The sequence below is a fragment of the Gymnoscopelus microlampas genome, assembly GCF_963454915.1.
Source record: "Gymnoscopelus microlampas genome assembly, chromosome: 15".
Lineage (NCBI taxonomy): Eukaryota > Metazoa > Chordata > Actinopteri > Myctophiformes > Myctophidae > Gymnoscopelus > Gymnoscopelus microlampas.
In genome coordinates this window covers 4,101,064-4,128,490 of record NC_139952.1, presented here as the reverse complement: position 1 = coordinate 4,128,490, position 27,427 = coordinate 4,101,064, and the positions used below count along the sequence as shown (strand labels likewise).

The 27,427-nt window shown below is 43.2% G+C and overlaps 1 protein-coding gene across 1 annotated transcript in view; it reads right to left on the bottom strand.

Annotated features, from left to right (window-relative positions):
• The window catches only part of LOC311062282 (NACHT, LRR and PYD domains-containing protein 3-like), a 67,989-nt gene that overhangs the window by 3,447 nt on the left and 37,115 nt on the right, over window positions 1–27,427 (bottom strand). Inside the window, exons 11-15 of the mRNA XM_084081191.1 lie at window positions 18,970–19,134; window positions 18,257–18,433; window positions 6,351–6,524; window positions 5,319–5,447; window positions 4,532–4,593 (exon numbers count right to left, since the gene is read on the bottom strand). Coding sequence (XP_083937317.1) covers window positions 4,532–4,593; window positions 5,319–5,447; window positions 6,351–6,524; window positions 18,257–18,433; window positions 18,970–19,134 — 707 coding nt within the window. The remainder of the gene's footprint in view (window positions 1–4,531; window positions 4,594–5,318; window positions 5,448–6,350; window positions 6,525–18,256; window positions 18,434–18,969; window positions 19,135–27,427) is intronic.

The window sequence follows — 27,427 nt, the reverse complement described above, 5'->3', positions numbered from 1 at the left end:
AACGTGTCAGAGATACAAGGTTTCTGCCTGACGACAACACAGTAAAATGTGAGTCAGAATGTCTTAAAGCCTCCAGGTGAGAAGTGACTTTCTGTGAGAAAATGTTTACATTAAGTTTATGTGAAATGACATCAATGTGGAAAAGTACTCAAATGTTTTACTTAAGTAAAAGTATCAATACTGCAATGTATAAATCTCTGTTACAAGTAAAAGTCCGGAATTCAAAATTGTGTAAAAGTACAAAAGTGTCAGTATTAAAATGTACTTAAAGTACCAAAAGTAGAAAGTACTCATTATGCAGAAGTTTTCAAATGTATAAATTGTATAAAAAATCTTTTGAAAATAGCAGATCTACAAGCTCAAAATGCATTGCATGGATACGCATTGTGAGCGTATTAGTCCATGAGCCAGAGCCCCAAAATTGAGCAATGATTATCTAAAGAGTGGGCAAAACCAAACCTATATTAAAATGTTCATAGGGTCAATACGAGTAAATAAATATATGATAACCTTTCCACAGGAGTAGCTTTTTCATGGTTATCACACATTTTGTTATTTTCCCCATACGTACATGACAGGTTAAAAAATGACAACATTAAAAAAGAGTTATCATAATGAAACTTCCTGGGTTGATTACTTACATGAAGACAATAATTTATCGTATTACAAGTTTTCTGAAATTGTATATGTAAATATGCAAATTAGGCATTACGAAAATATGCCCAAATTTGCATAACTTCCCAAAATCAACATTGGAACATTGGACAAAGCCAGAGTCAACATACTTATTTCATTTTGTTAAGATGTTGGAGTAAAAGGTTTTTAACGAGGGAATATTCAATATCTGGCTCAATTTTGGGGCTCTGGCTCATGGACTAAATGCCTAATTTGCAGGCTTTAAATCACATTCATGATGGTAATAAACCATTTAACTTATGGATCATAATTATTCCAGTGCAGAGTTCTGCTCTGCATCTGGCTTTTTAAATTACTTTGGATGAGCGTGATATTCTACTTGTTGATGTTTGAATAAACTCACTACCTGTCACATTGCAACATGTTGTTAGCTTGTAGATCGGCTGTTTTTGAAATATAGCCAAAACTCATAGCGCATCATAATGCAGATCTGCTATTTCTTGTAATATAGCCGATGTAAAGGCTCACAACGCAGTATGATGTGAGCTTGTAGATCGGCTCACAACCTGTCACAATGCGACAAGTTGTGATCAGCTTATTTATTTGTAATAGTCTATCTAAAAGCTCACCACACGTCATGATCAGGGTTTCCGTTAGCCGGTATTTACCAATTAAATGTAATATTTAATTGGCCGTTAATTATAAAGATCACAGGCCACCGTGGCCGTTTGGGAAAATGCTGTTATTAGACTATTTTATGTCTGTCTGTCTGCAATGGATAAAGTGGTGAAAGTTGGGTGGTGAAAGTTGGTGACACACATACATTGCAGGCAAGTAATGAACTTTCCTTGTACCATCATTCATGATGACATAATTAACATTAACAAAACAAAACAAAAGCTGTAGGTTTTGCATATTAAGGTTGAATGAGATGTAGGGCCCAAAACATATATTAATGTGTTTATACTGTGTGACGTAGTCCCTGGTCATGATGCAATGTATTGTGAGTTTGTAGATTGGCTCTTTTTATGTTTGAAATACAGCTGATCTACAAGCTTACAACCTGTCTCAATGTGACTCGTTGTGAATTGTTAGATAGACATTTTGTTTCCAATATAGCTGAACTACAAGCTCACAATGTGTCGGAATGTGAAACGTGAGCTTGTAGATCGGCTATATTATAAATATTACAGATCTACAAGGACACAATGTGTCACAATGTGAGGCGCTGTGAGGAGTTGTGAGGCATTGGGTTTCATTCACTAAGCTCAGGTCCTCACATATTTTGTACATGTGCATATACGTGACTTCCCACGTTCAGTATTCATTCATCTCGTTTTTGACCGTGAATTTGGGCGGACACTCAAACTCACGTCTACTCTGGAACAGACTTATATGCCTCAAACCTTTCATATATGTTATTAGAATGCCTTATTCTTCATGAAAAATCAATGACAATAGTGCCAAACCTCAAATACTGTTTTTATGTGCCCACAATTTGTCAACACATAAAAAAGATAAGTCAAAGATCTATTGCTTGGATGCATATGGTAGACATGATGCAAAGTAAACCGAGTATTTTTTTTTCAGTTGACAGATTTAGAGCTGAATTATTAGGTCCCTCTGCGTGTTTTATGTTTCTGCACATGTGGCCACAGTTTCACATATTGGACTTTCATGCCATATATATTGATCACATCACATCATGTTATGTCTTATGATCTGATGAGGATACAGTATGGATGAAATCTGTGTCCATAATATCCATTCACCATTCTGACGTAGGACAGGATATGTTGTTAATCCTAAGGACAGGTTTATCCTCAGTAATCAATAAAGTGTGATCTGGTCCATAATCTATCGGATCTCTGCATTCCTGGATTCCAGCGTCTAAATGTTACCTGAGTCAAATGTGAGCATTATTTAATAGAAAAGGCTTCTATAATATCCTTTCCACATTTTATTAACATATTATTTGGTGGTGGGGTTAAACATTGTAACTTCTTATTGTCATTATGAGAGCATTACTTTATTAACGTTCAGCTGATCCATCGTGTGATCGAGGGACTCACTTCCAGACAGAACAGATGTACAAGTTGTCAATGTGGTGCGACTTGACGCGTTTGTAATTTTGCAGATCTGTTTTTTTGCCTTCACGTGGGTTATTTCTGGTTGCCTTTTATGGTGTTAAATGGGGCGTGGAACAATACAAAGGATCTACACGGGAGCACACTAGTGACTTTAGAACACAAATGAGATACACCTGTGATACGCACAAATCACAGCTCTGAACCCTCTTTCATGAATCACATAATTGACTTATCCCAATATACATATGTTATTTATGACCAGGATATACACCTTATTTATGACCAGGATATACCCCTTATTTATGACCAGGATATACACCTTATTTATGACCAGGATATACACCTTATTTATGACCAGGTTAGTGAATGAGGCCCATTGTTTCTGTCAACCCACATGACCTTAGTTTTCTGAAAAGAACGTTGCTATACATGAATGAATGAAAAACATGTAAAATGACACAGATGCTTTCCCGGTTTTAAAGGTATAACAATGTATAGGCTTTCCAGGTCTTAATGGGTTAAGGACCGGGCCAAGAGCAGAGAAACCTCCTGAATTCCCTGGAAGCTCTACCGAAGAGTTTTCAGGACAGTATCTGGGGAGGGGCCGACCGAGTACAAAACAGCAGTGGTGGCAAAAGTACTCACATTTTTTACTTAAGTAAAAGTATCAATACTGCAGTGTAGAAATACTCTGTTACAAGTAAAAGTCTGGTAATCAAAATTTACTTGAGTAAAATTATATTTAAATTAACAAAAGTAAAAGTACTGATTATTATTTTCAAATTGTCGAAATGTATATAAGTGTTTCATGCTTGTGTTGTAATAATAATCTAAATCTGCAAAGTAACTAGTAACTAGGGTTGTCCGATATTGGCTTTTTTACCGATAACCGATATACCGATATTGTCCAACTCTTAATTACCGATACCGATATCAACCGATACCGATATATGCGGGGATTATTGTGATTAGGGTAAGCTCAAATTTCATATCACACACACCATATACAGTAAAAACTCCTGTAACTTATTTATAAAGCAAAAATCGGTATCGTTTTTTTTTTCAAAAACCGATACCGATATTTTCCCGATATCAATTTTTATGCTAATATCGGCCGATAATATCGGGAGGCCGATAAAATCGGACATCCCTACTAGTAACTAAAGCTGCCAAATAATTGTGGTGGAGTAAAAGTACAATATTTCCCTCTGAGATGTAATGGAGTAGAAGTAAAAGTATTGAAAATGGGAAACACTTCAGTAAATTAAAAAATCCTCAAAAGTATACTTAAGGACAGTACTTGAGTAAATGTACTTAGTTACTTTACACCACTGTAAAACAGTGTATAAAATGTTAATGTGTGATATAGAGTAGAGAAGTCCTGACGTCACTCGTTCATCCCCTGGGTCGTAAAGTAATTTCTCTATGAAGAATAACATTGGGTCGTCATAGAATCGCCTCATATAAGAATTGTGGTCCAAAAACAAACACACTGTCTCTGTGATATTGTCGGAGAGGAGGCTCTGTATCGTTTATGATAGTCAGTCACTCATATTTGATACAGGCTGTTTCTGGCGAAAATGTAACTAATTTGGCGGAAGTATAACATTATCGTGTTCTCACCGTCAGTTGATACTTCATATCCATAAGAGTAAAATCACTGGGATCATTTGTTTATTTTTGGAACACAGTTCTTATTTGACACGATATTAAACACATCTATGGGAATTCAGAACGGGGGGGGGGGGTGTAAATTACGTCACACTCTATCGGTGCTCTATTGACACAGATAGACAGATACTCACATTTTGTACTGAGTTGAGTAATGAGTTGAGAATTAAGACAATCTTCTCCTCCATGTTTCACTCTGTAGGAAATAGAACAACACTGCATCAATGTCTAACTGTCTAACACAACGTCTCCACTACCTGACACTACAGTGTTTCTCCTATCATTATCTTGGCCCTGCAGCCCATCCAGACATACTCACTGCTGCCCAGTTTGGATCTCATCACCTCCTCAGACTCCACCTTAACCCCTAGCACTCCACTCTCCTTTATCCCTTCTTAATGCAAGTTTACTATGCAGATATATCTTGTTCTTAATGCAAGTTTACTATGCAGATATATCTTGTTCTTAATGCAAGTTTACTATGCAGATATATCTTGTTATGTCTTGTTATTTCTCAAACACAAATGTACAGAATGTTATTTAGATGTTGTTTAGAATATATATATATATATATATATATATATATATATATATATATAGAGAGAGAGAGAGAGAGAGAGAGAGAGAGAGAGAGAGAGAGAGAGAATATATATATATATATATATATATATATATATATATATATATATATATATATATATATATATATATATATATATATATGTATATATATATATATATATATATATATATACATATATATATATATATATATATAGTTGGTTAAAGTATTAATTACATATATATACATATTTGCATCTATGTGTGACTTTGTGTCAGAGTGAATACACCGTTAAGAGACAGAGAAACACTGCACATTCACTGTACTATCCAACATGGACACAGTCCAAGTCTACTCACATGCAGTTCTCCAGAACTGAATCATTCACCATGTTGAGGCTCAGGTCCAACTCTCTTAGGGAGGGATGAGAGTTTACAGCTGAGGCCAGAGCTTCACAGCATCTCTCTGTCAACCAGCACTGAGCCAGTCTGAATGAAAAATGACACACCAGATGAACAAAAAAAAGAAAAGAATACACGAAACACGTTATATATATACATTATTATTCCTGGATTGAGAACCTGGACCTGGCCATGATGGACTGTCAGGGTTTTGGACTAGTGACCCAAGAGGTGGAAAGGAAAAAAAAGGGGGAAAAAAGATACAACAAGAATACAACAAAACAAGAAAGAAAATAAAGACAGATTCTTAAGATAAAGTTCAGCTCACTTGTCCCACTATAGTTAATGCATTTGCAGATTTTAATACAAGGTTGTTACTACCATCAAACAATCATTGCAAGATCATCTGCAAATTGCTACAAATGAACAAGGCTATCCTAATGTTTCTCACAAATGTAATTTTGAATGTTTTAGGATGTTCCTGCTTATAGGTATTGGTCAGGTCTTGCTTGAGTTATTTGATCCTTTTTAAACTTTAGACCAAATAATAAACTATACAAATGAGAAGTTCATCAACCTCAAATGTTTTCTCCATCACAATATGTCGAGCATTAAGAATTCAGATATACAGAGTTCAGAAAGATGTTTCATAGGAAGGAGAAAAATACCACTTATAGGGAGGAAATGGAGATAACCTTTGTACCTGCAAAACCTTTTAAGGATGGTCATCTAGTGAAATCCTTATTACTGAAATGAACACTTGCACCCATTAATATCAATATAAATAATCAAAACTAGAAGATGATGAAGATCTGACAAAATACATCCAACAACGATAGTGTAATTTTGTATCTCAGCATGGAAGGATATGAGGTAGGTTGTGCTCCCATGATATCATTCTTATTAATACATTCTCACCACAGCATTCATATTATATTCACATAATACAGTACATAATAAAACAGAAGTTATCAAAATAAATCACCTTACCTTAGAATTTCCAGTCTACAGTGGAGACTCTTCAGTCCAGCTAAGAGCGGATCCACTAGTCCTGAGTCCAGGTTGTTTTTGCTGAGGTCCAATTCTCTCAAATGAGAAGGATTAGAGCTGAGAGCTGAAGCCACAACTTCAACCTCTGTCTGTCTGAGGTTACAGCCAACAAGTCTGTAAATACAGATTAAATAAGAGACTATCAAAACAAATTACACCTAGTTCACTGTCATGGAAGTTAAGTAAGAGATCTCCTACTGTATCTAGTTATACAGACATAAACAGTTTAAGTATGATGTTAATGTAATCCGAGTAACCAAGCTCACTGTTTAAAAAGCCATCCTCTGTACACCCCTTCACTAATGGTATGGTCCATTTCTCATATGGTATGTTCTGTTTTCATGGTAGAATAACTCATAAAGAGGACACGTATGAATAGTTTGGGGACTTGAGTTCTCCCGTTGTTTTGTGTGTACTAAGGTTGGGCGGTTGGGTTCAAATATAGCCAAATTAAATTAAATTAATTAAAAGCGCAATACAAAGCATGCGCAAAATGTTAATCAATTTGGGCCATTCTAATAATGATTGATGATGATGATGATGATGAAGGCACGCTCTTGTTGCACTTATTTCCGACGAGTCCAGGCTACAAAACTCAGCCCCCTCCCCGGTAGGTAGGTAGGTAGGTAGGTAGGTTACTGAATGGAGCGGAGGGGAAATTGGGCTTTGCCTATAGGGCCCATTCTGAACCCTGTGTGTCAGTGGAATAAGATGTTCTGAAACCATATTGTTTTCTTTCTGTGAGATACTTTTCGATCCAGCGCAAGTTGAGCCGGTCTGAATGAAGCACACTACTGACTGACCAACTCCCCTTAAAGTTTAAACCATAACATGACTCTTAGTATGGATCTTCAGCCAAATAATTGTGATTGAAAACGTAGGCCTGCATTCTCCATGTTCTCAACCCAAAGTAAACACTGGATTATTTCTTTAAAAAGAACATATCACAGAGGCAGTGGGCAGTAGCCTACGAGGTAACATGGGCGATTCACATCCAGGTGTTTATTGTCTCCACCAGGCCGAAGGCATGGCGAGAGAGTATGTTTTACCCTCCGTCCGTCCGTCCGTCCGTGTGTCCGTGTGTCCGTCCGTCCGTCCTGTCCATGTGTTATCACCAATTATACAACAGGTAGTTCCGACCTAGCAATCTGATTGGTTGAAATAGCTTTCTAGCCGTGCTTCAAACCAGCATCATAGTGTAACAGAGTTGTTATTGTGTTTGAAGTCCGTCAAAATTCATGTGTATTCTGTTACTCTATGCAAGCCTCCCTTTTATATTCCCTTTGGTGTAACTGCGCCCCCTTGTGGCGGGTGGTGTTTACATTAGTCCCTGGAATCCAGCAGCACGCCCCTTTCTGCTGCTGCATTTCCTTGTTATGGTATGTCACACACAGCTCCGCGAATTTTCATGTATTAAGTTACAAAACGCTAATTTCACTTAAATCAAAGTATATGTTTAGTGATATGAATGTTGTGGACATGTTTTGCAATTGTCAGTAAGGTGAAAAATGTACTGTTTTGTCTTTTATTCTGACGTGATAAGCTGCAAGCAGCATGGTATTATGACACAACAGTAATGGCGGTCCCATTTGAAATGTATTGTTTCTGTTCTGATGTTTAGGGGCTGTGTCTTGATACTGCACACCACCAACCACACTGTGCCTGTTGTTGTTGTCTGACAGGTATGTTTTGTGAAGGGGAATTAGTTCATTGATACATGATTGTATTAATTTTATGAGCCTTTTTGCATAGAATGTTGTATTTTATTTTTATATTAATTCATTGTTGCATTTTCTAAAAATGCTAAAAAGAAAACAGGTTCATGGCTAAATTTATGTCAATTAATTCATGTTGTTAAAAATGTTAAAACTATACGATCACACTGCACGCCCCTTTCTGCTGCTGCATTTCCTTGTTATGGGGCTGTGTCTTGATACTGCACACCACCACCAGCCTGTTGTTGTTGTCTGACAGAGTTGGCAATAAATGCTATGAACCTGAGAGAAGTGTGGCGTCATCAATCTGCTGGGAGTGAGCCAAAATATAGGGGTTACATCTGGTGCCGTGACCTCGTGTCTACAGAAGATCAGCCTACAGCCGATCCGACTTCCAGCAGGGTGTGGTTCGACTACCTTGGAGCTCTGCTTGAACAATCAGGTTTCAATAGTGATATACTGTGGTGGTATTGAAGCAGAGAACTGGCACTGGCCTTTGGCAATTTATTATTTCGTGGCTGCTACATTACATGCCACCCATGCAAGTGTTTTTTTTCATTTTTTTTTCTAAAGTTAGTTTCTGTTATACTCTATTGTGTTTGACTGTATTCTATTGGGAGTGGTCTTGAGGGACAATTACCGGACACTCTGGGTGATACAAAAAGAGAGACAGTGGACAGTGAATCATTTTTTTGTTCTTGTCATATGTTTTTTTTTTGCACATTATTTTTGTTTTGTTTTTATTTCAAGAGTTTGGTAAATCAATTTTCACTCATTGACTTTGTGATACAGTTGAGTGGATATGGCAGAAGGTACAGACACAAAGTTACAGGGTACAGACCCTGAGAAAATTGATGTACGTGCTAAAGTGGGTTTTGGTAGGGGGATGATGTTACCACCTGCTTCATTGACCTTGCCAAGTCATGTGGGTTCTCTTGGTTTTCGGGAGGGTGTTCTCAATACGGGTGGGCGTGGGGCTTTTGGGTGACCATAATGCCACTTATACTTACTCCTCCACCCCCACTCGTCCCCATAATGGTGCCCCCCAGACCCCTTACACCCCCGGCCCCGTCCATCCCGTCCATGATGTTCAGTTCCCCTACACCTCTACCCCTTTTCATCCCCATAATGCTGCCCAGGCCCCTTGCCCTTCTGCCACTACCCCCGTGCCTAGTGACACAGACAGTACACTCAGACTATTGGGTGTTTTGATTACAGACCTGGGCAAACACATTGGAGATTCAGTCACAGCGAGATTGCTGTCGGATAGAGAGGCTACCAGTAACCTGGGCAGTGAAGGCAGACATTCACAAGCTAGTAGCACTGCGGTGGACCTCTCTCAGCTCAGCTTGACCCTTAAATCTGACAGCAAAGAACCTCCTGTCTTCCGCGGTGAGCTGACGGATAAATGCTCAGTACATGAATGGGTGGACCTGATGTCGATGTACCTGAGAAAGAAGAATGTTAAGGTTGCTGACCAATCTGATGAGATTATGAGCAAGCTCATGGGCAGGGCCAAAGACGTGGTGAGGATAGGAATACGCAGTGACCCATCGCTTACTGTCGAGAAGCAGCCTGACACAATCTATGCTATTCTAAGCATTTCAGTGACCTGTCCTACTCATGCATGCCACTGGCTGATTTCTACAGCACGCTTCCCAGAGCTCATGAGAGTCCCATTGATTACTGGGTGCGTCTGAATAAAGTAGCTGATGTAGCAGAGGAGTGCCTTCAGCGTCAGGGGAGGAGCATGGGCGACCTGACCAAGGAGGTGGCTATGATGTTTGTGAGACACTGTAATGAGCCTTCCTTGTCTGTTGTCTTCAAGTGCAAGCTGGCGAATAGCTGGACAGCCAAAGAGGTCCAGGAAAGGATTGACGAATATCAGAGGGAGGTGCAGTCCAGGCCCAGTAGGTCTCCGGTGGAACGTTCTGCCAGACAAGCTGTTGCTGTGGTGGATGATGGTACCCAGTGTGTGGAAAGCGTTGAGCCTGAAGCTATGTTGCAGTGCCATAGGCAGGGTGTGGGTCAGTACCAGCGTCAGCCCCAGAGTGTGGAGCTTGCTTCGATGCAGGCCAACATGGATAGGATGTCTAAGGTGCTTGGTGATTTGTTGGGTAGCTTAACTGCTTCTAGAGGTGCTCCTGCCTCCCAGGGCCAAAACCCATTATTTCAGAGGAGGAGGGTCTCGACGACCAGAGTTTGCAACATTAGCAGTGACAATTCTCACTCTACCATTGCACATTGTCAGCTACACCGCCTGTGTTTCACATGTCACAAGCCAGGCCACATGAAACTCCAGTGCCCCAATAGCGCGCCCCCACTTGCACCACAGCCTGTTCACCAGTCCGCCCCTGCCTCCTCCTCTCAAGAGGGAAACTAGATTGCCCACGCTTTGAGAGGGGAAGTGTGGGCCTCAGTGATGACACCCTCAGTTTCAGCGACGATTTGCAGTCAATATATGAGTCAGTTTGTGGGAGTCTTCCCAGTACCCAGAAAGTCATCTTTCAGAATACGCAACGTTTGGAAGCCAGTGATAGTTTGTTTTACACGCCAGTAGTTGTCAATGGGTGTGTCTGGCATGTGTCTGGCATGTTGGATTCCGGTTCTATGGCGTGTTCTGTGAGTGAGGCTGTGGAACAGAAGCTCATCGATGTTGGCATTATAGACTGTGATGATGGGAAACCCGTGGATGTTGTTCTGATCGGATGTGGAGGGCAGAGAGTGCGTCCGAAGAGAGTTTGTGACCTACAGCTCGAAGTTTATGGGTGTAAAGTAATTGTACCCACTCTTGTTGTTCCCGGTCAGGAGGATGAGCTCATTGTGGGGACAAATGTGATAAAGTGTCAGACAAGCAGATTCAAAGAGTCACACAAATACTGGGAGATGATTGCTGGGACGGCTAGATCTGATGTTGGAGGGCATGATGAGTTCCTTGCCATGCTTGCTGGCATCCATCGGTGGAGAGGTGAGGTTGTGCCTGACTTCGTGGGGACAGTCAAACTCAACAGTGCTATAACACTCTTGCCTGGACATGAGCACCTGGTGTGGGGGAAACTCCCGGAGAAATCACGTGGGGCCCCAGGCTGCACCGTGGTGGTTGAGCCGACACGGTCTCATTCTGTCCCAAGAAATATTCTCGTTGGCAGAGTGGTGACGCCCTTGTGGGGGGATGGATGGGTCCCTATGAAAGTCATGAACCCTACAGACAAGCCAGTAACGGTCAAGAGAAATGCTAAGTTGGCAGATGTGTACCCGTGTCTGGCTGTTGAGGAGATGCAACCTGCTGAGAGTTCATGTTTAAAGTCCAACAGCCACCATGTTGCAGCAGAGCAGACCCCTGACTTTGACGTGGCAGAGGTCCTGAGGGAACATGGCTTGAGTGACTTGGATCTCAGCTCGTGTGAAGTGTCAGATCAGTGTAGGGGAAGGATGTGCAAGCTCGCCCTGAAGTACTCTGACATCTTCTCCAAGCATAAACTTGACTGCGGTGAAGTGAAGGACTATGTCCACAAGATCCACCTGATGGATGAGAAGCCTTTCAAGCTCCCTTGGAGACGTGTTCCACCAGCTCACTACCAAAAACTCAGAACGACACTAAACGAAATGGAGGAGAAAGGCATCATAAGAAAGTCGAATAGTGAGTTTGCTTCACCGCTGGTCCTGGTGTGGAAAAGGGATGGAGAGTTGCGCATCTGCACCGACTTTCGCTGGCTAAACGCCCGGACAGTGAAGGATGCTTATCCTCTCCCACATCAGGCTGACTGCCTTGCTGCACTGGGAGGCAACGCTCTGTTCAGTACCATGGACCTCACGTCCGGATTCTATAATGTCCCCCTCGACGAAGATAGCAAGAAGTTCACTGCCTTTGCTTCACCTGTTGGGCTGCACGAGTATAACAGACTTCCTCAGGGACTATGTAACAGTCCAGGGAGTTTCATGCGCATGATGATGAAGATTTTTGGAGATCAGAACTTCATGAACTTGCTCTGCTATCTAGATGACTTGCTGGTCTTTGCGCCCAGTGAAGAGGAAGCTGTGAACAGGCTCGAGATGGTCTTTGAGCGGTTGCGGGAGCACAACCTCAAGCTTGCCCCGAAGAAGTGCCACCTTATGCGCCGCTCAGTTCACTTTCTGGGCCACGTTATTGACAGTAGTGGTGTGTCAACAGACCCTGCTAAGGTTGACGCCATACAGCAGGTGTCCAAGTCAGACTTGATGTCTCCCGATGGTCGGACCCCGTGCCCCAGTAAAATCAAGTCGTTCTTGGGTCTAGTAAACTGGTACGGGCGTTTTGTTCCACACTGCTCTACGCTGGCGAAGCCTCTCATCCAGCTGACAGCTGAGACAAAGGTCAACAAGAATGGCAAAGGGAAGAAGACAAAACGTGTGCATGTGTACAGGAAGCTGTCGGCTGAAGATTGGACCACAGAATGTGACAAGGCACTGCAAGATCTCAAGGATGCCTTGCTTAATAATGTCATGTTGGCCCACCCCGATTTCTCCAAGCCGTTCATTCTGTCCACTGACGCGTCGACTGACGGTTTGGGTGCCGTACTGTCCCAGGTCGCTCCGGGTGAGAAACGGGCTCGTCCAATAGCGTTTGCTAGCAAGACTTTGAACAAGGCCCAGAAGAACTACCCTGCTCACCGTCTGGAGTTTCTGGCGCTGAAATGGGCGGTCTGCGAGAAATTCAGCCACTGGCTTAAAGGGCATGCTTTCACCGCTTGGACAGATAACAATCCACTTGTCCATATCCTCTCTAAGCCGAAGCTAGACGCAGTCGAACAACGCTGGGTTTCGAAGCTTGCTGCCTATGAGTTTGATCTCAAGTACATCCCCGGGCCGAGAAATGTAGTGGCAGACGCCCTCAGCAAGAAGCCTTTTGTGGGGAAGAAGATCGGTGAGTGCCTCGTCTGTGAGCCTTATGAGCGTCTGCTGAAAGAGTCCGAGGCTCTGTCTGGAGGTGTCGTGCAAAAGGCCTTCAGGTCGTCAAATGTCCGCCAGGCTACTCAGATAGCCTCGGAGTTAAGCGAGTACCTGTCACCTGTATCTGCAGCGTCCTCCGCTTGCTCCATGTCTGGGGGTGAGGTCTCAGCTCTCCTGGACTGCCACAATGAATGGGATACAGCTACGAGAATAAGGTCCACAGTGCTGGTTGACCATGTCCAGACTGTCATGTCCATTGGCCAGGACGTTCTGCCTTCTATCTCCAAGCAGGAACTCAGACACAGGCAACGGGGAGATCCTGACTTGGCGAGGGTGTTGTTCTATGTTGAACGGCGTCGCCGAGCTTCGAGGAGGGAGAGGCCTAATGAACCTGTGAGCGCTTTGAGGCTTATGAAACAGTGGGACAAGTTAGTGGTCGAAGATGGCATACTGTACCGTGTGTCCAAGGATCCAGTGTCCAGGAAGAAGAGACACCAGTATGTGGTGCCATTGTCACTGAGGAAGGATGCTCTGCGTGGGTAACCTTCTCCCTTGTAAGACGGAGGTTCTACTGGAGCTCTGTGGAGCGAGATGTACGTGACCACGTCAAATGCTGTGCCAGGTGTGTGATGAGCAAGACGCCGGAGCCGGAGGGCTGTGCACCTCTCGAGAGCATCAGAACTACTGCGCCGATGGAATTGGTGTGCATAGACTTTTGGTCTGCAGAGGATTCCAAGAACCGCCCTGTTGATGTTTTGGTCGTGACGGACCACTTTACTAGGCTGTCGCATGCCTTCTACTGCCCTGACCAGACTGCTAAGCAGGTTGCGCGGAGGTTGTGGGACAACTTCTTCTGCTATTACGGTTTTCCGGAAAGAATTCATTCTGATCAGGGTGCGAACTTTGAGAGCGAGTTGATAGCGACCCTTCTTCAAGTCTCTGGTGTCAAGAAGTCCCGCACCACTGCTTATCATCCAATGGGGAACGGTTCGGCCGAGCGTTTCAACCGTACTCTTGGAGGTATGATCAGAACCCTCTCACCTCGTGCGAAGCAAGCTTGGCCTCAAATGTTGCACACCTTGACCTTCATGTACAACAGCACCACGCATGAAACGACTGGTTTCCCCCCTTTCTACTTGATGTTTGGCCGTGTTACCCGCCTGCCAGTTGACGTTCTGTTCAAATCTGCTCTGAGAGACGACAGTGAAATTTCGTTTCCGCAGTATGTTGAGGAGCTGAGGAGGGACCTCCGTGAAGCCATGGTCCTGGCAGAGAAGCATGCTGGTGCTGAGCAGAGACGACAGACGGACTTGTACAACCGGAGGGTTAAGGGAGTGGAGGTCGAGCCCGGTGACAAAGTTCTCCTGGCAAACAAGGGAGAGAGGGGACGAAGAAAGTTGGCGGACCGATGGGGTGATGTGGTTTACACCGTGGTCAGCTGCAACCCACAGACCCACACCTTCGAGGTTCGTAACCCCATATCGGGCCAGTCGAGGATCGTTCACCGTAACTTGTTGCTATGTGTCAATTTCTTGCCAGTCCTGCCTGAGAATGATTGGTCAGACTCCTTTATCTCTTCCTGTGCTTTGGAAGAAGATGTTGATCTCTCCAGTGGGCGCCTCACACGGCCTGAGGCTGCCTCTCTGATCTCCACCTGTGATGCAAGTAGGCTTGATGCCGTGGACCTCTCTGTCCAACACACTCACCCTGACTGTGCATCTGTGATCTCCTCCGGTGGCCCGAGTGAGACTGATGCCGTGGATCTCGCCTCTGTCCAACTCACGAAGACTGTCTCTGGGGTGGACAATACCACCCGTACCCAGGACTGGGTCTCTCAAATCCCTGTGGTGGCCCTTGATTCGTCTGCCCCAGTACCTGATTCGTCTGCCCCAGTCTCTGATTCGTCTGCCCCAGGCCCTGATTCGTCTGCCCCAGTCCCTGATTCGTCTGCCCCAGTCTCTGATTCGTCTGCCCCAGGCCCTGATTCGTCTGCCCCAGTCCCTGATTCGTCTGCCCCAGGCCCTGATTCATGTACCCCAGTCCCTGTTTCATGTGCCCCGGTCCCGGTTTCAGGTGCCCCGGCCCATGATTCATTTGCTTCAGCCGCTGCTTCATGTGCCCCAGTCCCTGTTTCGGGTGCCCCTGGTAATGGTCCGTGCTGCCCAGGTGACCGTGGGTTTGTTTCATCTGACACTTTCCAGGCGACGCCGTCTGGTCGTCGTAGGACCAGAACGGGCCGTGTTGTGAGACCTGTCAACAGGCTTATCCAGACTATGAATAGTCAGACTCTACAGGCGATTAATTAGCTGAAAACGTGGGCTGATTATGTCTTCAGTGTTGACACATTCCGTTGTGCTCTCTACCTGTAAATGGGTTGTAATTCCTTTTTGTTTATTTCCGTATCTCTGAACTGTACTGTTGTAAATGGTTGGACTGAGATTGAATTGAATTTGAGAAGTGTATACAGGCACTTTTTGTGTCGTCAGTGAAGGGTTTGTGTAAAGTACTGCACTGCCCTCCTGGGTTCTTTATTGGACAGCCTAGTGGCTTGACTGAGCGCATTGATTTTGTATGTGTGCTATGTTCATTCTAAGTGATGCTCATGTGATACGTTGGGATTCACAGGACACTATGTGTTACTACTTGAATGTTTCCCATGTCATGTGTATGTTTTGGAATTTTGCCGAATTCAGGAGAGGAGAATGTAACAGAGTTGTTATTGTGTTTGAAGTCCGTCAAAATTCATGTGTATTCTGTTACTCTATCTATGCAAGGCTCCCTTTTATATTCCCTTTGGTGTAACTGCGCCGCCTTGTGGTGGGTGGTGTATATATTAGTCCCTGGAATCCAGCAGCACGCCCCTTTCTGCTGCTGCATTTCCTTGTTATGGTATGTCACACACAGCTCCGCGAATTTTCATGTATTAAGTTACAAAACGCTAATTTCACTTAAATCAAAGTATATGTTTAGTGATATGAATGTTGTGGACATGTTTTGCAATTGTCAGTAAGGTGAAAAATGTACTGTTTTGTCTTTTATTCTGACGTGATAAGCTGCAAGCAGCATGGTATTATGACACAACAGTAATGGCGGTCCCATTTGAAATGTATTGTTTCTGTTCTGATGTTTAGGGGCTGTGTCTTGATACTGCACACCACCAACCACACTGTGCCTGTTGTTGTTGTCTGACAGGTATGTTTTGTGAAGGGGAATTAGTTCATTGATACATGATTGTATTAATTTTATTAGCCTTTTTGCATAGAATGTTGTATTTTATTTTTATATTAATTCATTGTTGCATTTTCTAAAAATGCTAAAAAGAAAACAGGTTCATGGCTAAATTTATGTCAATTAATTCATGTTGTTAAAAATGTTAAAACTATGCGATCACACTGTGAATATTGCACGCCCCTTTCTGCTGCTGCATTTCCTTGTTATGGGGCTGTGTCTTGATACTGCACACCACCAACCACACTGTGCCTGTTGTTGTTGTCTGACAGAGTTGGCAATAAATGCTATGAACCTGAGAGAAGTGTGGCGTCATCAATCTGCTGGGAGTGAGGGGTTACAATAGCATTAATAAATCACTCCGCACTGTGCACTGAGCGGAGAGCACTGAGTGGAATCAGCTGTGCTGATGAGACGGTGCCTCAGAGTGCTGCTACAGGGACTATTTTATGTCTCAGTCAAATAAACTCTTCTCTTTACAGGGAAACGGATAATAGCGAAACATTTTTATTATGAATTGCCCCACAATATGAATACATTTGGATGTGTTTTGTTGGTAACTGTTGTATAATCGCAATATTACACTCGAGGGTGTGCTTTACCTACATTATTGGCACTTCAGTGATGCTCGCGGAACTCGGCTGCGCCTCGTTCCTGACCGCATCACTGGCGTGCCAATAATGACGGTAAAGCACACCCTATCGTGTAATATTGCTTAAATCTCTGGCACCGTTGGCCTGGTCGCTGTGAAACTGTGCACACACACTCCCTGGATGCCAATTCAGAACCTCTGCCTCAAATATTTCACATGGGCCTGTTATAGCGCCACCAGGAGGCCGATTTGTGCAAAACCCACTTTCTCACAGTACTCCTACAGTTTTCAACCAAATGTCATGCAAATCGGTACACAGTATCTCTATAGTCATGTGATCAACCCTGATCTGTCCGATTTCCCATATTCCATCCTCATTGGTTAAGGTTGCCATCCAAAGTTTGCAAGATTGGTCCGTTTTGAACAAACTGCCTCAAACCATGAACGCAGCTTGCGATTTCTGTGAAATTTCACGCGCACATTCCCACTAGGCTGAGGAAGAAATGCCACCCTTTTCACATTGGCCTGTTATAGCGCCACCAGCAGGTCTAATTTGGAACAAAATGCCTCAAATCATGAATGCTGTGTCTGATTGCCGTGAAAGACCTAAGAATAAATGGCACCCTTTTCACATTGGCCTATTATAGCGCCACCAGGAGGCCACAATAACGTACTTGAACTGGCGGAGACCTGTGCTCCGAGGAGCACTTTTTCTAGTATTGGATGTGATTTCTCCATCGCAACGCTTTCCCATCAAACAAAGTGATCCAAACTTTGCTCTTTTTGCAAACCGACAGTGTGTGTCTGTAGCTTGAGTAGCTAGATTCACTCACTGCACTGGGAAGTGAACGATGCCAGCTGCAGGTGACCAGTACTGTGCAGATCAGAGGGACAGGCCCCGATAATCACCCTTGCCTTGGTAATACTTAACTGGCATGTAACGTTATGAATGTGTTCACATATCAGTGCACCCAGCACCACAAACAGCTACGTGACCAAGTTTAACCCCTTAATGAAGAGACTAGAGTGTTAGAGTGACAGGCGCTAACCTTCTCTCTCTCTCTCTCTCTCTCTCTCTCTCTCTCAAGACCACCAGGTATCAGTGCACATGTTATAAAGCATTTTAACCGTACGACCAGCGCATTCCCAGTGTGTGCTCGCTGTCTCTTGTGGGTGCCTGAGCCCTAGGTGATCGGCCCCTGCTTATTTTGCTTGTTAAAAGCATCATTTTATTAAGACATGACAGCAATATGGGAAAAAGAAAACATATATATCTCAATTAAACATTTTGAAAATGATTAGTAGGGGCAGCCCCGTTTAGTCGGTTAACAGAACATCTGCGCACAACCCTAATCAAAATAAATCAGGTAAATGTATCTTACCGTAGAATCTCCAGCCTACAGTGCAGACCCTTCAGTCCAGCAAAGAGCAGATCCTGTAGTCCTGAGTCCTGCAGGTTGTTTTTGCTGAGGTCCAATTCTCTCAAATGGGAAGGATTAGAGCTGAGAGCTGAAGCCACAACTTCAACCTTTGTCTGTCTGAGGTTACAGCCAACAAGTCTGTAAATACAGATTAAATAAGAGATTATCAAAACAAATTATACCTAGTTCACTGTCATGGAAGTTAAGTAAGAGATCTCCTAGTTATACAGACATAAAGAGTTTAAGTATGATCAGAGAACAGGGAAGTAAACAACAGATGGAAAGTTAATGTAATGTAAATAATCTGAGTAACCAAGCTCACTGTTTAAAAAAGCCATCCTCTGTACACCCCTTCACTAATGGTATGGTCCATTTCTCATATGGTAACTTTTTAATGATGGTCATCTAGTGAAATCCCTATTACTGCAATGGATGCTTGCACCCATTCATATCAATATAAATAATCAAAACTAGAAGATGAAGATCTGACAAAATACATCCAACAACGATAGTGTAATTTTGTATCTCAGCATGGCAGGACATGAAGTAGGCTTGGGTTCCCATGATATCCATCTTATTAATACATTCTCACCACAGCATTCATAATATATTCACATAATACAGTATATAATAAAACAGAAGTGATCAAAATACATCTGGTAAATGTATCTTACCTTAGAATGTGCAGACTCTTCAGTCCAGCTAAGAGCAGATCCAGTAGTCCTGAGCGCTGTAGGTTATTTTCGCTGAGGTCCAATTCTCTCAAATGTGAAGGATTAGAGCTGAGAGCTGAAACCACAACTTCAACCTCTGTCTGTCTGAGGTTACAGCCAACAAGTCTGTAAATACAGATTAAATAAGAGACTATCAAAACAAATTATACCTAGTTCACTGTCATGGAAGTTAACTAAGAGATCTCCTACTGTATCTAGTTATACAGACATAAACAGTTTAAGTATAATCAGAGAACAGGGAAGTAAACAACAGATGAAAAGTTAATGTAATGTAAGTAATCTGAATAACCAAGCTCACTGTTTAAAAAGCGATTATCAAAAAAAAATTATACCATACATTATATACCATATATATGCCATATATTATAATATATGGCAGAGACAAATAAAAATATAGCTGCAAGCAACAAAGGCAGAGGCAGGCAGAGAGAGAGAGGAGAGAGGAGAGAGGAGAGAGAGAGAGAGAGAGAGAGAGAGAGAGAGAGAGAGAGAGAGAGAGAGAGAGAGAGAGAGAGAGAGAGAGAGAGAGAGAGAGAGAGAGAGAGAGAGAGAGAGAGACTAATGAAGAGTGAGTGAGGGCAGGTGTGATTATGGATTGAGAGGGAGTGACAGCAGGTGAGGTGGGTGGATCCAATCCATGGGAATAGGCCAGGAGGAGTGCTGCACACTAGGATGACTCTTTTCTAGAATAACATATGTCAGAAAATAGACAAACAAATACTGTCAAAATGCCATTTCATCTTGTCTTTAAAAAGTGAACATGCATTAATTAACAAAGTCATGATTTTTGGTCAGTAAATTATATTTGGACTAGTTAAATTGGGGTTTGAACGAGGAACCTACAACCTTGCAGGTAGACAGTGTACTGACTGAGCCATTGGGTAGACAGAATTGGATTTCATGTGTGGTAAGTTATCATACAGCATGGATTGCTTATTATATATATACAAGCTCATAACACGTCACATTGCAGCTGTATGTGGTGTGACGGTTCCCTGTATAGTAGTATGTTATATGTCACTCTTAGGTTATATGGTTATGGTTTGCTTTGTATTCATTTGTGTTCTCATTGGTTCCTATAGGACTTGGGGAGCAGTGAGATGTTGGCAATCAGCCAGATTGGCGTACACCTGTGCCCGGGTGTCGACGCCCTATAAAAGCATGCCTCCCCAGTCCTCTTTCTCTCCTTCAGTTCATTTGCTTTTGCTCCTCAATCCAGCTACACCTCTTTCTCCCACATTTATGTTCACACATACAACACTCACACGCACTACACAATCCACTCATGCATACACGCATTACACTACTGACTTTACTGATTTCCACACCTCATCTGTTCATTCATGATTTATTCGTTCATTTTGATTACTTAAATAAACACTATATTCTTTGTAAACTGCGTCTCCCCTGTATTTTTGTTGTGTTCCCTGGTCCCCCTAGGCTTTTTGATTGATTGATTGAATATTTTATTAGGCAAAAAAATGTAAAACAGCACATTTACATTTAAAATACTTTGTCTAACAGGTCCGTTCATAAAAGTCCTTGCGGACTTGTTTCCAATGAGGGCCTTGGTATTCAATTCATAGACATATATAGTGGCATCACAGTTCGAATATCATTACACAAAGAAAATAAAAATAAAACAGCAAGAATATATATATATCTATATATCTTCAATTCAATTCAATCTTTATTTTTATTTCAGACCCAGGAGGATCTATATATATATATATATATATATATATATATATATATATATATATATATATATACACATATATATATATATATATATATATACTGTATATAAATACATATATACATACATATAATACTATGTACAACAAAAGAAATAAAAAAAGGGGGGGGGGGGGAAGATATGTACAAGAACAGGGGGGGGGGGGTCGGCTATCTAATGGGAAAATGGTACTACTTCCTCTTTTGGCCTCCTGAAAGGTGATTTTTTAAGGCTCTTTTAAATGAGCCCAGCGAACTGCATTTTTTGAGGGATGGGGTTAGCCCATTCCAATCCTGGGTGGCAGTGCTGTAGAAGGAGAATTTGCCCATGTTTGTTTTATGGGTGGGTGGTACCAAATTGTTGTTAACGCTCCCTCTGGTATTGTGACTGTGGGTGTCACTAACCTTTTGGAGGTATTTACTCAGATATGCGGGAATAGGGGGCATATCGGGCAAATTTTCGTTTACAATTTTGAAGGCCAGTCCCATTTTTAGTTGTTTAACCCTGTCTTCCACCCTGAGCCAGCCTAGGCTGGCAAAATGGGTGGGAGAAAGGTGGGTCATGGGCCCCAATCCGAGGAGTAGCCAAATCAGTTTGTTTTGGGAGGTTTGAAGTCTTCAGTGACACTGAGGTGTTGGAGTACCAGGAGGTGCTAGCATAGTCAAAATGTGGTTGAATCAGGGCCCCTGAGAGGGTCCTGAGGGCCTGTGGGTTGACAAAAGAGGAAACTCTGCCCATAAATTTGGTTCTCTGGTTTACTATTTTGACCACCTTTGTCCCCATGCTTTCACCTGACAGGTATTTGTCGAGAATACAACCCAAATAGGTAATCTCTTCTTTGCAGGCCAGGGTCATAACAAAATGGGGGCTTGTTCCGTAAAACTTTTGAGTGTGCAGTAAGTTTGGTGAGTCAAGTGACTCACCCTTCTGCATTTGTTTGCTGCGACGCAGGTGTCAATTGGCCAAATTGGCAGTTGATTAAGGGCTCGTTTGCGCCGTGGTTTTTTGAAAGGATTGTCATTTGGGAATCAATCCGGGGATTCCCTGGTCCAGTTGGTTCAACGGTCCGGTGAGTAGAGACAAAGCAATGTTACACGCTTGTTTTTGTCTGGACTTTGTTTGGGAGATGCAGTTAATATCTGGGAGGCATACGATAATCCGACATCCCATTTCTCCGACTATGTGGCATCCGCGTGCGGTTAGGGTTAGGGTTCGGGTTTGGTAGGGGGTTAGTATTGGAAACGTCGGAGGAATGCGCTGTCGGACTAACGTATTGCACCCTTAATTTCTTTGGTTTGAATTGAATCTGTTTAATCTGTTTAGATTTTGATAAGTTACAGATTTGATTAAGTTTCTAGGGGGGGGGGGGGTTTCCTGGTATTTGTGCTGCTAAGTAAAAAAAAAAAAAAAAAGTTACCTGGCTGTTTTTTGTTTCAGTATTGTATGAGTTAGGTCGCAGGGTTAGGCCGGGGGGTGGTTTAGGTGCAAGGTGCGGCTGTAGCGGGTGTGTACCGGTGCGTGCACATTCCGTCTCGGGGGCACAGCTAAGGGCTGGACGTAGGTCGCCAGTTCCTGGTTGCTTTTCCTACCCCTTGGTATGAGCTAGGCCTTTGCGGTGGCCTTCAGTGCATAAATACCTTCCGCAAACCGGCATGAAGACGGGTGGAGTTAGTTTGGGGATTAAATAGAGCAGAGGGGCACTTGTGTTTTGTTTACCAGCTGGGGAACTACCTTAGCGCACATTAGCCAGGATGTGTACCCTAGAAGCATTTTTGGGTTCTCCTTCGGAGGAACTGTTACTTCAGTGCACCAAAGACCAGTTACTTAAAATAGCAGAGCATTTTAAGATAAAAATTGAGGCAGGTGACAAGAAATTAAAGGAGACCTTAGTGGCAGTGTTAAGAGTACATTTATTTGAAACTCATTTGTTAAAGGGATATGAAGAGCCAGAAAAGACTTCTCCGATCCAGTCAGATACAGCAGCGGTGCTGCCTTTACCTGTAGCAATGCCAGGGTTGACGTTCGACCAGCAAAAGGAGTTAATGGAACTTCAGATGGAACAAATTAGGTTGCAAGCAAATTTGCAAGGGGAGCAGGACAAAGTGAGGCTAGACACGCAATATGCAATCGAGAAAATAAAACAGCAAACTGAACAGGCTAAACAGCAAACGGAACAGGCAAAAGTGCAAGTAGAGCAGTGCAGGTTAGACTTGATAAGGGACAGTAAGATTTCAGCTGATGCAATAGTATCTACAGAACCTGCAGGACAGTCCATGGGGGAGTTTAATGTGAATGGAAATATACATTTGGTGCCCAAGTTTTCTGAACGTGACCCTGAGGCATTCTTTACAATGTTTGACCGCGTGGCCGATGTACGGAAATGGCCTGACTCTGCGTGCATGTTGATGTTACAATGCGTATTAACAGGCAGAGTGCAAGAGGTTTATTCGGCAATGAGTGTTGCCGACAGTCAAAACTACTCTCTGGTTAAAGAGGCGGTGCTTAAGTCATTCGAGCTCGTCCCCGAGGCGTACCGACAGCGGTTCAGATCTTGGAAAAAACATGACAAACAGAGTCATTTGGAATTTGCACGTGATTTGACGACTTACTTTAACCGCTGGTGTAACACCTCGGAGGTAACAGATTTTGAAGAGTTATGTGATTTGATGATTTTGGAACAGTTTAAAAATTCTGTTCCTGCTCGAGTGGCGACATATATCTCTGAGCACCCTGGGCAAGACCTGGGATGTTGGTTGTCTAGGAAGTTGACAACCGGAAATGGTTGAATTTGGCGGAAGTACCGCCCAAGGAAATGACGTTGATGCTTTACAAATCTGTTAACATTCTCCGTGAATGAAACCAATGTTGTGATTGGTCAAAAAATATCGTTTCCGGGGGAAACGGAAATCTGTCCACTCAGGACTTCCTAGACACTCGCTGCTTTAGGTCGTGACCAGGCTCTTCTTTTCGCAGATGAGTGAGGCTGGGACCGAGGTTAATCTCTGAGCAGAAGGCGAGCAACGCGGCGGACGCCGCAGCGCTCGCTGATGACTATGTCCTAACGCACCGTGGAGAGTTTAAGGCGGGCGGTGGCAACTATGTTGCCAAGGAGTCTTATGGCCGATTTAATAAACCTCTTCCTGTCGAAGGTAAAAGCAACACTAACAACAGCAGTAATTTGCATGAGCCGGAGAAGGTTTGCAATTACTGTCATAAGCGGGGTCACTGGAAATCGGAATGTTTTATGTTAAACGGACCTCCCAGGGCTAGACCTTTCAATGCAGGAAATTCGGAACCAAAAGGAGCTGGCAAGGCCACTCCAATTCCTCCGGTGTCCACTTGTTTTTCACCTAATCTCGGTCAAAACAAGGATACATCGTTTGCAGCACTGAATTCTTACCGTCCATTTATCATGAAAGGGTCTGTGTCTTTGGTGCAAGGTGGGGAAGAAGTACCTGTAACTAGCCTGCAGGGACACTGGGGCTTTTGACTCATTTATTCAGGCTGGGGTTCTTCCTTTAACTAATGATTCTGACACAGGTGATGCGGTGCCTATCCGGGGCATAAACATGAATGTCTTACTGGTTCCCTTGCATAAAGTGGTGCTCAAATGTGAACTGTTTCAGGGAGAAGCAAAGCTTGCCGTGCGCCCAGCACTGCCGATTCCAGGGGTGATGGTGATCCTAGGTAACGACCTGGTTGGTGCTCGGGTGTGGGCGGAGGTTCCGCCGCCGGCAGTGGTGACGTCCGTTCCCCTGGTAACGGGGGAAACGGATGAAAGTGAACGTGACTTCTCAGAGGTTTTTACAGCGTGTGCGGTGACACGTGCAATGGCTAAGTTAAAGGAGACACACCATGAATTTCACTTTTTTTTTTTTTTTGGCTCCCCAGTGTCTCTTGTACCCCAAAAAATATTTTTTTTTTAACATTCAGTCATTCATTCTCATTTCAGAGATTTTCAGAATGGGCGTGTCTGAACAGGCCATCTCAGAATGGTAATGTTTGCTTACATCACAAAACTTTCTGCCCATGTATTTTGACAGACAGAATTGCTCAGTAGCACCCCTCTGCCCAACAGGACGTTTTGGTATTGCAGCTGAAAGTGCTTTATAAGCCTGAGAGAATTGACTTGGGATGAGTATATCTGAGTGTTGATTTAGGCTCAAACCTCTTGAAAATGGTTTGAGGGACATACACCATATGATATTAAATATCAAATATTTTTTTTTAATTCATGGTGTGTCTCCTTTAAAAGAGAAATCTGAGTCACAAGAATCGATTAAGACTAAAGTATCTGAAAAGTTTTCAATACCTCTTTCTAATTTTCCATTGTCCATAACACGTTCAGATCTGGTTGCTGAGCAGCAGGCTGACCCGTCTCTGACGGAGCCAGTGCCGCTGATACGGCCAGAGGATGAGCTGCTTGACAGTGCTTGTGGGTATTTTCTGCAGGACTCCTTGTTGGTGAGAAAGTGGCTGCCACATGAGGGAAGGTTTGTGGGTGAACCAGTGTTCCACATTGTGTTGCCAGTCAAACTTCGCCAGTCAGTGTTAAAAGTAGCTCATGATGAATCTGGACATGTTGGTGTGAGAAAAACTTATGACAGGCTTCTTAGACATTTCTTTTGGCCTCGTATGAAGAGAGATGTGTCAGTATTTATCAAAACTTGTCATACATGTCAGTTAACTGATAAGCCTAATCAGAAGCTGAAACCAGCCCCATTGTATCCCATTCCTGCCATTAACCAGCCATTTGAACATCTAATAATTGATTGTGTGGGTCCTCTACCACGTTCAAAGTCAGGAGCAGTGTATTTGTTAACAGTAATGTGCCAAGCAACTCGCTATCCTGCTGCATATCATCTGCGCACCATTACCACTCGGTCGGTGGTACGTGCACTTTCTCAGTTTATTTCCATATTTGGGATTCCGAAGGTCATCCAATCTGATCAGGGATCTAACTTCTGTTCTCACATGTTTTTCCCATTGTATTTGGACGATGTAGTTGTCTATTCAGACACATGGGAGGTTCACATGGAACGCATTCGGGAACTGTTCAACCGCTTGAGGGAGGCAAGGCTCACTGTCAATCTTACAAAGTGTGAGTTTGCAAGGGCGACAGTGACCTACCTCGGTCGAGTGGTTGGGCAGGGCCAAGTATGTCCGGTTGGTGCCAAAGTTCATGCTGTTGAGCAGTATCCGGTTCCAACTACAAAGAAAGAGCTCATGCACTATCTTGGTTTAATAGGTTATCGTAGTTTCGTAGAATCTGGTGTTTGATTTTGAAAAAAGTTTCTGTAGGAATTTTGCGACAGTTAGTGGTGCCTCTCACTAACCTACTGAAGGCTAAGGCACAGTCTGTCTGGTCACCCGCTTGCCAGGAAGCATTTGAGCAGGCTAAATCACTCTTGTGTACCGCTCCTGTTCTGGCAGCTCCACTTTTAGACAGGCCATTTAAAATCTACGCAGGAGGACAATCTAGGAATAGATAAGCCTGTTAGCTTTTATTCCAAGAAATTCAACTCCTACCAGCTAAATTACTCAGTCATAGAAAAGGAAGCATTGGCTTTGATTTTAGCTTTACAACATGTTGACGTTTATATGGGCGGTAGTACCCCCGTTATCTATACTGACCATAACCCCTTGACTTTCCTGAATTCTCTGCAGTGTCCAAACCAGAGGTTGATAAGGTGGTCACTGATTCTGCAGTCCTATGCCTTGGACATCCGTCATGTTAAAGGGACAGAGAACGTGGTGGCCGATGCGTTATCACAGGCTCCTCATGACTGAGGTTCTGAATATCTCCGTAGGTCCTCCTCTTGCCTCTGTCTTTCACCCCTTAAATGCTTCCTTGGCTCCGGTTGCTGGGGTGGAGGTCTGTGACAGGGTGCGGGCGGCCATTGGAGTAGAGGTTTGGTATAGTAGATGGGTAGTATATATTTTGTGTAAATTGGATGTCGGGGACCCCGTCTTTATGGGGGGGGGGGGGTGTGACGGTTCCCTGTATAGTAGTATGTTATATATGTCACTCTTAGGTTATATGGTTATGGTTTGCTTTGTATTCATTTGTGTTCTCATTGGTTCCTATAGGACTTGGGGAGCAGCAATCAGCCAGATTGGCGTACACCTGGGCCCGGGTGTCGACGCCCTATAAAAGTCTGCCTCCCCAGTCCTCTTTCTCTCCTTCAGTTCATTTGCTTTTGCTCCTCAACCCAGCTACACCTCTTTCTCCCACATTTATGTTCACACATACAACACTCACACACATTACACAATCCACTCATGCATACACGCATTACACTACTGACTAACACTATATTCTTTGTAAACTGCGTCTCCCCTGTATTTTTGTTGTGTTCCCTGGTCCCCCTAGGCCAGGGTCATAACAGTGGTTACTGTAGGTGTTGTAATAATAATTACATCTGCAAAGTAACAAGTAACTAAAGCTGTCATATGCTGTACTTGTAATAGAGTAGAAGTAACAAAAATGGAAAATAAAGTAAAAGTACCTCAAAATTGTACTGTGCATTGTAAGCACTTGTATTGGTACTTGAGTAAATGTACATGTACACTTTTCAGCACCATTGAGGAGCCAATGACTGACAGGCTAGGTATACCCAGGTGCACTGATTGCTAGAGTGCAGAGGGACATGGGTTGAT